Raw genomic sequence first — 12,232 nt, forward strand, 5'->3', positions numbered from 1 at the left:
TAAGTAATAAGATATATAAATTGTTTATCATTGAACAAGCCAAATAATAAAGAATGATTATAAGACCAATTAACGTCCAAGTACTTTAATTCAATTCGATTTATAATTACATTCTAAACAACTGATGATCAGACTGAGGATGAGTCAGAAAAGAACTTGGTTCTCAAAACATGACATTTTTTATGGTGGAAAAATGATAATAACAATACGTTTCAATAATAGCATAGAGAAACAATAGCATAAGTAGATATCCCATCGTGTAGGGCGTTCATGTCGCAACGTTTACTGTTATCACTGTCGATTATTGTCGATTTTTACTGTTTTGACCGGGTAGGTGTGTATGAACAGCACAATATGAGAGACTACCAGCGCCATACAGCTTCACAAGAGAGACTATAGGCTTGAGATAACAGTAAAAGTTGCGACATAAACGCCCTATACCATGGGATATCTACTTATGCTGTTGTATCTCTATGATAATAGCTTGTTATAGTGTACTTACTTGCAGTTTTCCTAGTGAATTTTCAAACTGCAATGGAGTATAGGCTGTTTTAGGAGGTATTTCTCTCACCGATCTCTGACTACCACCAAAATTGTTATTTTTGCGGATACTTGACCCTTGTTTGCGGCTCATAAAAGTCTGAAAAATAAACAGAACTGCATTAGATAATTCACTTTTGAAAACTAAATGTAAATATAATTTTTTAAGTAGCCCATGTTCCTGAATGTAATATTGCGATTTAAATATTATTGGACCAAAACTTTACAGTGGAATCAAAAGGTTACAATGATGATCATGTCATACAGAATACTATAGTGAGATCCACTTTATAATCGCATAGGAGATAGATAAGAGAACAGTGCTGTCGATTCTCTACTTTGCCACAGCCTTTAAAGACAGCTGATACTGTTTTATACCTGATGCAATATTAAAGGTTCAATCTTGTTTAAAATAACCGATTTTCTTTTATTCGTCAAGAAAATATATTTTCCTACAGTTACGTTGAAAAGTGGCCATTGCTGCACTGATTACAGAACGCAAAGAATCACTTTTCCGCTCTAGTGCGGGAAAAATTTTTCTGCACTCCAGATTTGCAACATGGCAACGCAAAATACTTAGTAGGTTATATGGAGCAACAGTGCAGCAAAATCAAAATGAAGTTGGTAACAGTGACTGGGCTGCTATAGTGAGCAGAGGTGCAACGAAGCACAACGCGCTAATTATTATTCATTATATATTATAACCAAGGACAACATTTTTATTCAATTTGACAATAAATTAAGGTTTTTATCAATAATAAAATTACACAGAAAAACATTTGATGCATTTCAGGCAATTTTACCCATAATTACCCACTTTTCATATTCAATGGTAACTGTAGGAAAAACTTAATGTGAAATACGTGCGCAAAGTTCCTCTGCTGCACTCAAGAAACCATTCCGCCCTCGCCTACGGCTCGGGCGTAAACGTTTCTTTCGGTGCAGCAAACTGTCACTTTGCGCACTAGTTGCACAAATAACTATTTTCAATTACTAAATAATGAATTTTCACAATTGAGATTTTGTTAATATTATATTTCTACATTGATAAAAACCGGTATGACAATGTTGTGGAGCTAGAAAAGGTTAGCGCTATTTGGTTTGTTGGATGATAGACAAGGATAGCAGCACCAATGTTAATAAAATACTGCCATTACAATGTGGACCTCACTATATTAATGAGAATGATATTGTTAGCCTACAGATAAAGGTGGGTTGCAAAGGTCCGGGAAGCAATTTTTCAACTCATAGATGGTATTTAGCTCATTGACACATTAATTATACAAAGTGGGTGAAAAGTCCGAGAACGGCTTAATATATCATACACAAAGGTAATTTGACAGTGGGTGTGATTGGGGATGTTACTCAATTTGAAAAAACTACTTTACAATGACTTTAAAAATCTGGTCCGCCATTTTGAATGCAACTTCATTTTTTTTTAAATGATTTCTATAGGGAATTTGAAGAAAAAATGAATGGCGGAAACCGCATATCGATATCTCAAACTGTTCAGAAGATATTCACATTATTAATCAATACCACTCATGTATTTCATTTCATTACTCATTTGCATGGTACTGATTGATAATGTGAATATCTCCTAAACGGTTCGAGATATCGATGTGCGGTTTCCACCATTCATTTTTCTTGAAATTCCGTATCGTAATCATGTATCGCATGACCACCTTCCTATCTAAAAAAAAAGTTGCATTCAACATGGCGGATCAGATTTCTAGCGTCATAGTAAAGTAGTATTTTCAATTCGAGTAACATCCCCAATCACACCACCTTGGAATCACTTCTTTTTATGAGATACTAAGCCGTTCTCAGTCTTTTTTTCTCATCTCTGCTTTGAATAGTATTGATTAATAATGTGAATATCTTCTGAACGGTTTGAGATATCGATATGCGGTTTCCGCCATTCATTTTTCTTCAAATTCCCTATCGAAATCATTTATCGCATGACCACCTTCCTATTTAAAAAAAATTGCATACAGTATGACTGTTCCAAGATGGCGGACCAGATTTTTAAAGTCATTGTAAAGTAGTTTTTTCAAATTGAGTAACATCCCCAATCACACCCACTGTCAATTTACCTTTGTGTATGAGATATTAAGCCGTTCTCGGACTTTTCACCAACCCTGTATTTCTACATTGATAAAAACGATATGACAATTTTGTGGAGCTAGAAAAGGTTAGCGCTATCTGGTTTGTTGGATGATAGACAAGGATAGCAGCAACAATGTTAATAAAATACTGCCATTACAATGTGGACTAGTGTGGACAAATGTGGAGCTAGAAAAGGTTAGCGCTATATGGTTTGTTGGATGATAGACAAGGATAGCAGCACCAATGTTAATAAAATACTGCCATTACAACGTGGACCTCACTATATTAATGAAGATGATATTATTAGCCTACAGATAAAGGTGGGTTGCAAAGGCCCGGGAAGCAATTTTTCAACTCATAGATGGTATTTAGCTCATTGACACATTAATTATATAAGTGCTGAATATTTAAAACTGAGAAAATTACCGTGTAATAGTAGTCTTCTTTGGTAGGGTTCATAGAGTTCAGCTGATATTGCTGAATTTGAGCCAACCAGTTTTTTTCCTGAACAGTCATCAGGTTGGCATATTCGTCTTCTACTACGTTCTGGGAATGCTGCTGTAAATTAGAGTTGGAGGGCCTGTACATACGCTGTAAGCAAAAATAATAGATTTGTATCAATCTACGATAAAGGAATAAAGCTGGTTTCGCACACAGCAGTGAAAGTGAACAGTGAAAATATAATTGCCACGAGTTCTAATTGAACTATTCTCACTCAGCCCGGCCGAATGTGTATGAATAATACCATTAGAACTTATGCAAATTATATTTTCACTGTTCACTGTCATGTGCAAATATACAATACAGGCACCATACAGGATAATACGATGATTTCGTAAGAATTTGAAAACAAGGAGTAAATATTTCAACAGAGAGTTGTCAATTTCACATACATGATCCATTAATACACTTGTTACAAATAAAAATCCCTGGAAGTATATTGCAAGGATTCAGAATAGCTGATTGAAATGAGAAAAGCTTAAGAGTTCATCGATATTAGCACAGTTCCTTCATAGAAGCTGTACACTCATGGGCCGGCTTCCGAGCTCGGGATTTAGCTAAGTTCTAGACTTTAATCAGCTGGAGAAAGAAAATTGGCTTTCCGAAACGGGGCGTAGTCGTAGTCATTGTCAAAGTCACGTTTGAATTAAATTTAAAAAAACTGGAAAATTAAACACAAATTGAAATAAAGAGAAAATAGTGTAAAGTTTCAGCTATTTTGAATTATTTAGAAATTTTTATCAAGGAAAAACCTTTCCAATTATAGAAATGAGAAAATAAAAACTGTGACAACTGTTATAAAAACTGCGACTATGCCCCGTTTTGGAAAGCTAATTTTCTGACTCCAGCTGTTTAAAGTCTAGAACTTAGCTAAATCCCGAGCTCGGAAACCGGCTCTATATGGTAGTAAAACTATACAGAGTGCGGCAGCGAAACTTCCTTTTTTAAAAGTAAATAGAAATCTTTGTATGGATCAGAAAGTTTGTATTCATTTTTTGTAGTGTAGACACACATATAAAGTTTTGTTTCAGTTTATCAGTTTTGAATACCAAATCAAGTAGGTGACATCCCCCATTCTCCATACACTGATTAAACCGATTTCTGGCGTTTGTCATGACTCCTGCCAGCATTGCAGGCGTTATGTTAGCAATTTCTTTCCTGATATTGGTCTTCAAATCTTGTAGGGTCCTTGGACGGTCCACATAAACAAGGGATTTCAAAAACCCACCATATAAAAAAATCACAAGAGTTCAAATCGGGAGATCGGGCTGGCCACTCCAAATCGCTCCTAATTGAGATGAGGCGCCCTGAGAAGTGTTCCCTTAATTGAAGTCACGTTCAGAAAGTTCCTGTACAATTGCCATCTTGTATGGATGGAAATGAAGATCATCATGAAGAATTTGTCTCACAGAACGGGAGCGCGACAGTCGAGGCCGACGACATTCGATGCCTACGACCGTAGAGGACTGTTTTACAATCCACTACGGTCGTAGGCCTCGACTGTCGGGAGTGTACGAAAATTAGAGTGGCCTCAACTGTCGCCTAACGCAGGCGAGACATTTAAGGCCACTTTTTCAGGAGTCCTCTCCCGGCGTAGGTCTCGACTGTCGGGGCTGTACAAAAATTAGAGTGGCCTCAACTGTCGCCTAACGCAGGCGACATTTGAGGTCACTTTTTCAGGAGTCCTCTACCGTCGCTGGCCTCGAATGTCGCTGGTCTCGACTGTCGGGCCTGTACAAAAATTAGAGACTCGCTTGCAGCAGGCGACAGTTGAGGACACATCCTACTGCGATTCCAGACAAAATACATTTTATAATGATTATAACTTCTGATTTGTTGAATACTAAATAATGGAAACTTCCTTCATAAAAAAAAGCATATGAACTTTGAAGGTAGATAGTGCTTATCCTTGAAGGATTTTCAGAACGATCATCTTTGTGAAGAATTACAGCTTAATCAGTCAAGTATTTCAAGCGTGATGAGCTCACATACAGACAGAAAGACAGATACCATCTCGTCTTATAGATGGATAGAATATAGATAAATATTTAGATTTGTCAATGAAGGAGGCATAATGCAGTAGTAATGGATTCCCATTACTTGAAAATATGTTTAGGGACCATCATCCAAGTACTGGAATGTATATGACTTGACCACCTTTGTTGACGAAACTCAATTGGAGGATGGAAAGATGCTGGTATCTTTATTTTACATGCTGAACTTTCAAAGCTACACGAATTTAAAGTTATTAAACTATAAAGAATTTAAAAGTTACAAAATTAATAAGCTTCAGAGAATAGAAAAAGGTTATATGCAGTAGTATGATGCTTAGAGTAATGAACAAATTTACCTTTTTATATAATCTAGGAAGTTGATTTGAAAAATCAACAACTTTACATAAACATTCTTCCTTAAAAATATTTTTTACTGTGTTTTTGAGGGGGCGCGACAGTCGAGACCGACGACATTCGAGGCCTACTACCGTAGAGGACTGTTTTGCAAAACAGTCCTCTACGGTCGTTGGCCTCGACTGTCGGGAGTGTACGAAAATTAGAGTGGCCTCAACTGTCGCCGAACGAAGGCGACATTTGAGGCCACTTTTTCAGGAGTCCTCTGCCGTCGCAGGTCTCGACTGTCGGGGCTGTACAAAAATTAGAGTGGCCTCAACTGTCGCCTAACGCAGGCGACATTTGAGGCCACTTTTTCAGGAGTCCTCTACCGTCGCTGGCCTCGAATGTCGCCGGTCTCTACCGTCGCTGGTCTCGACTGTCGCAGGACTCTTCTGTCGTTTGCCTCGTTTGACATCGACCCCACAGAACGATCGGAAAGTCCAAGAGCAGACGCATGTTTGTGCGCAGAACGCTGTGGTGATCGCAACATTGAAACTCTCACTGCCTCAAAGTTCTCAGGTGACCTGATGGGCCGTGGGACTTAAGTTTTTCGTCTTGTCTCACTTGCAGTTTGTCTGACCCACGTAACAATTGATTTCCGCTCCGGGACAGTATCCAAAGGGGCTAAATTATAGCGATTTCGAAACGCAAGCTGGGTCGTGATCACAGAGCATCCGCTCAAAAAATAAGTCTCAACGGCAAATGCACGCTTCACAATGTACCATTGCATGATGGCGACTGAAAATCGTCGGAAAGGAAACTTTATGATCTGACCTCTCTAACGAAACCAAATTTGCTCTGCTACGACATCAGCTGACTGAATGGCGTTTACTTTAAAAAGGAAGTTTTGCTGCCGCACCCGGTATAATTATTTGCCTGTTCTTATTAGATCGTTATGTAAAAACGCTTTTAAAAGTGAATGAAATTCTAAAAAGAGAGGCACCATATTAAGGAAATGGCTATTTCTCTACAGATTGGAAGTTTTATACATAATTAAGATGGAATTGAATGAATTTATTAACTGAGTAAAATAATGTATATCGATATGAACATGATTGCCTTGGATATAACAATGATTACGATGTCTACAATGTAAATTTGAATTCTGTGATGATAAATAATATTATCCATTTGAAATTCAACAATATATGTTTCATGAACTTATTTATAATGAAAATTGTATGAAGAAGACTGAGAAATTGTCAAAAAACCACTGATTTATTGATAATTAGAAAGACCGGTTTCGGTTATTACACCATTGTCAATCTCTGATAAACTAAAACTAAATACAAGAGCAGCAGAATTTATACTAGTAGGCGAGTACTGCTATTGGTCGAGGGCATGAACGCCTGCCATTGGCCTAGCTAGACAGTCTCCTCCCCCTCAACGGTGTGACAAAATGGCGGCTTAAGCAACAGAATCGCCATGATAATAAAATTTACTTTTAGTACAAAATAAGAACCAAGAAAACAAGTGTGAAAGATAATAAAACAAATAAGTAAATGGAAAAACTATTGACTAATGTATGCTTACAATTTTATGATAAAGCTAAATTCGTAGTGTTGTATTGGTTGAAATGAATCTGGTCATTTAAACTATACTGGGAATTCTCCTTAATTACTCTTGTTATTTCTAAAGCCTCTAGAATATACAAAGATCTGCCTTTGTTATTAACATGCAGAAACTCAACATTCTCCTTAACTGTGAACTTGTGATTATTTGTTATCAAATGTTCTGCAAAGTTAGATTCCCCATTTTGTTTATTCCAATCTCTGATGTGTTCTTTAATTCTACTTTTGAAACTTCTACCAGTCTGACCCACATAACAAGCATTACAATCATCACATTTAAGTTTGTACACCCCGCTTTTATCCCAAATATCAATTTTGTCTTTACTCCAGCTAAATAGACTATTTAAAATCGGTTTGGTCCTGAAAGCAACATGAAATCCATTCCTCTTCAATTCCCTACCCATCTTATCAGATAAAAGGCCTAAATATGGGATTGTTATCCAAGTCTTAAATAATGAAAGCCTCTATAAATGATCATACACTCAGAGAAGAACTGATAGGATTGATGAAGTTATGCACTCAGCATAATATTTCAAATTTAACAATAGATTTTTTGAACAAAGAGAGGGGTTGGCAATGGGGTCACCCCTCTCACCACTCCTAGCTGAATTATTTATGGATAAGTTAGAAAGTAGAATCATTGAAAATAGTCATTTCAAAGATAAAATCCCATATTTAGGCCTTTTATCTGATAAGATGGGTAGGGAATTGAAGAGGAATGGATTTCATGTTGCTTTCAGGAACAAACCGATTTTAAATAGTCTATTTAGCTGGAGTAAAGACAAAATTGATATTTGGGATAAAAGCGGGGTGTACAAACTTAAATGTGATGATTGTAATCCTTGTTATGTGGGTCAGACTGGTAGAAGTTTCAAAAGTAGAATTAAAGAACACATCAGAGATTGGAATAAACAAAATGGGGAATCTAACTTTGCAGAACATTTGATAACAAATAATCACAAGTTCACAGTTAAGGAGAATGTTGAGTTTCTGCATGTTAATAACAAAGGCAGATCTTTGTATATTCTAGAGGCTTTAGAAATAACAAGAGTAATTAAGGAGAATTCCCAGTATAGTTTAAATGACCAGATTCATTTCAACCAATACAACACTACGAATTTAGCTTTATCATAAAATTGTAAGTATACATTAGTCAATAGTTTTTCCATTTACTTATTTGTTTTATTATCTTTCACACTTGTTTTCTTGGTTCTTATTTTGTACTAAAAGTAAATTTTATTATCATGGCGATTCTGTTGCTCACACCGTTGAGGGGGAGGAGACTGTCTAGCTAGGCCAATGGCAGGCGTTCATGCCCTCGACCAATAGCAGTACTCGCCTACTAGTATAAATTCTGCTGCTCTTGTATTTAGTTTTAGTTTATCAGAGATTGACAATGGTGTAATAACCTAAACCGGTCTTTCTAATTATCAATAAATCAGTGGTTTTTTGACAATTTCTTAGTCTTCTTCATTCAATATGAATAATAATTACCACAATATCAACTTCTCAACTACACAAAAAATAAAATGAAAATATAAAGTTGGGTTCCTGTAATTAATTTGACATAGCACGAATCTACTCTTTGCATTAATATATTTAAAAAAGAGCTATACTATATTGCTATATCCTTATTTGACGATTTCTCTATCTTCCCAAACATTGATGATTTTCTAGGTTATATTTTCTTGTTTACACACTGTTCGCCCATTGTTATGGCAGCTCACTGCCACTTTGATCTACTCCAATTAAAGATTTAAAGATTATTAAACGAAGCGTTAACGAGAAAATATGATGAAATCCACTCTTAAAAGAGTATAGTTTTACAGAGTTTTTAATCTCAATCGATCAGATATCATGAAAGTCCACCAAATAAATTGAATAGGATGATATTCTATTCAATTTAAAGAACAAAATAAATGAAATTGAAATTTATTCTTCCAAAAAATACATTAAATTACAATATATTACAATGTATAACTGAAAATAGTGGAAAAATATTGCTTTAAACAACCCGTGAGTTACTACAGTGTGGAGTCGTTCATGTTCCATATGCATTTTTTATTCTCTTGATTAGTATGGTTACAGTGTTAAACAAATATAAGAATTAAACAAAAATAAAACAGCACAGCTCTGCATGAATAGAAACGTAAATATAAACTATAAATATAATTCCTTCAATATGAATAGTAAATATGATCGGATCCAGTACTAGAAACTATCAAGTTAAATTCTGAACAATAATGAGAGAGAATGCTAAATAAAACTGAATTAGATAAAGCTATGAAATATAAGAAATAAATTTAGCTGAATTGAACTCTTGAGCTTCAAGAGTGGAATATGAAATGGAATATGATCATTTTACCTGTCCTCCCCCTCTCATGTTGAATGGCTCGTAATATTGTCCATGATGTCCACCCCTTCCACCCCTCACGTTTCCGCGCCGATTTTGGAAATCGTGACCTTGATGGCGAATTCCGCCTCTTCCATCCATTCTCGGAAAATCGCTTGGGAATCTCTGAAATATCGTCCATGCGTTATAATTCATAACTAACAATCAAGTTCATAACTAAAGCGATAGCACTCTTAGGTCACTGGATCGTTCACTGGAACCGATTTCATCCGAACTAGCATCGGCCGAAAACTATCGAACTCGTCCGAACGATCCTCCAACAAAGAAAGCTATAGATGCTCGTCCTTTGCAACAGGTTCATATGTCCGTGCACGGCCGTCTCCGGCCGATCAAGTTTTCGATCCGAATTGAATGGGATTTTCCGGCTGAAGTCGAGCTGAGACAACATTATCCTAACCTCAAAATTGTTTCACAGTCTTGTCTGTTTTTGTTTTTGAACTTGTTCTGCTTTATAAAGTTGTAACTATGGACAATGAAAAGTTGATAAGTTAGGTTCAAGAGCATGTTCCATTGTGAGATATGCGAGACAAAAGATACCATCGTCATGATGTTTATAGGAATCTGTGGACAAAGATTGCTGAACAAATAGGATCTGAATGTAAGATTATTGTAATGAATAACTAATTTATGGGAAAACACTTCACTTGAATGAGCTACTTTTATAAATTAATAAAACAATATTGAAACTTAAAGTTCCCTTTATTATTTAAAATATTACAACGACTAGTTTCGACAATAGGTTTTCGATCAAATTTTCAAGTTTTTTGGTCGAAACTAGTTGTTGTAATATTTTAAATAATAAAGGATACTTCAAGTTTCAATATTGTTTTATTAATCTAGTGGATATTTGTTTATTCAATTTCCAAAATCTAAATATAATCATTGTTTATGAAAATTTTTGAGGCTATGATAGTAGTTAATTCAATAATTGGCAACCTGCAAACTTCTGAACTAGACTGACGTAGTAAACTGTTCCAATGGACGACCGTGTTCGGCCGAATTAACGGCCGGCAGATTCAACGGCCAAACGGATCTGTTGAATACGGTTCCAGTGGACGGTTACCCTTTACTGACAATTTGCAGTAGCAATTTAGGTTCAGGAATCTATGCACCAAGTGCCGGTTGCACGTACGTCTGTTAAATTTTAATCGTGATTAATTCTACGAGCACCAATCAGAGAAGCAGTTTTTTTTTCAGAAACGCCTTCTCTGAGTGGTTTTCGTAAAATTGATCACGGTTGAAATTTAACCGGCTTTTGTGGAACCGGGCCTATGCATTTATGCTGGCACCCATTCGCAACTTTAAAATCTACTTATTCTACCACTATACACGCACATATTGAATATAAGTAAATGGAGGGACAAATGTAGCTAATTTAAACAAAATACTCAAACTACAAAGAGTCAATAAGAATCATTTAAAATATTAATATAGTGAGGTCCACGTTATAATGGCAGTGAGGAAAGATAGGAGAAAAACGTTGCCAAGTTTCTCCATTTTGCCACTGAGTGTACACAGCTGTTACTCAATTCATCCCATTAAATTTGATCTAATAATAATTATCATTTCCTTGATTACATAATCAATTTAATGTCAAATTAATCAAGGAATTTTTATTCCATAATTTGATTTGAAAATTTGCTTTCATAACTAAGATCAGATTTTTCTTATACAAACCTGAAATGGCAGCTAATTTAAAAAGCTGTGATACAACAATCTGAATTTCAAAACAACAGAAATTAAGTTATTTGGTAGATATTCTATTCGAATTTCTTTTAAAAATAATAAAAAATAGAAATCCTAGTTAAAAAAGTAATTTCAATGGAAATAATTCTGAAATAACCTTTCAATATTATTTATATTGGTACGAGTAGTTCTAACCTATACGTGTAGGCTAACTGAAGCATGGATGAAGTCTAGAATGGTTAGTTATCAACTTTTAAAATGTCATTTCAGGTATTTTAATTTGTGTTTCTCATACGGTAATGTCTAAAAATTATTCAATTGTTCCAAAAATACATTTTAAATCAATTATACGACTTTTGTACTCAAGTATTTCGATAGAATGAAGAAAAAAAATGGCGACTGATAATGAATTGTTTACTTTTGTACAGTCACTGTCAAAAGTAAAAATAAAATATTCTGGCAAACTGACAACATTGCAAAGCTAGAGAGAGATAGCGCTTTCTGTTTTGTTGTATGATAGAAAAGGACAGCAACAGTATTGTCAATCATACACTGCCATTATAACATGGACCTCACTATAACAATCAACAGTCATGAGTGTCACTTCTTAAGAAAGTGGGGTTTATGACTGTGTATAACCATGGAGAAAAGATAGCATAAGAACATATCCCATGATATAGGTCATTTATTTTCCAAATTTCAAGTCTATTTCTTGTTAACTCAAGCCGATTACTGTATTATTGGGGTAAGAGTGTACAAACAGCACAGTTTGAGAGACTACCAGCGACACATAGCTTCACCAAAAACAACTACTAGGACTATCAGCTTGAGTTAACAGGGTAATATGGAACATAAACGCCCTATACCATGGGATATCCTCTTATACAATATTTTCTCTGTGGTATAACCTTTACATTTACAAACCACAAAATTATCATCAATTTAGATAGATACTCTAAGAGACATATGAGACTAAATATACGATAGTGTATAGATTAAATATAAATACTATACACAAATAG

At 35.3% G+C, this 12,232-nt stretch overlaps 1 protein-coding gene across 1 annotated transcript in view; it reads right to left on the minus strand.

Moving 5' to 3' along the window:
* LOC111055283 (protein PAT1 homolog 1) overlaps positions 1-12,232 on the minus strand; it is a 61,011-nt gene that overhangs the window by 22,860 nt on the left and 25,919 nt on the right. The window contains exons 9-11 of the mRNA XM_039442265.1: positions 9,477-9,629; positions 3,076-3,240; positions 503-640 (exon numbers count right to left, since the gene is read on the minus strand). Of these exons, the coding sequence (XP_039298199.1) occupies positions 503-640; positions 3,076-3,240; positions 9,477-9,629 (456 nt within the window). The remainder of the gene's footprint in view (positions 1-502; positions 641-3,075; positions 3,241-9,476; positions 9,630-12,232) is intronic.

Source organism: Nilaparvata lugens, chromosome X (assembly GCF_014356525.2).
Source record: "Nilaparvata lugens isolate BPH chromosome X, ASM1435652v1, whole genome shotgun sequence".
Taxonomy (NCBI): domain Eukaryota; kingdom Metazoa; phylum Arthropoda; class Insecta; order Hemiptera; family Delphacidae; genus Nilaparvata; species Nilaparvata lugens.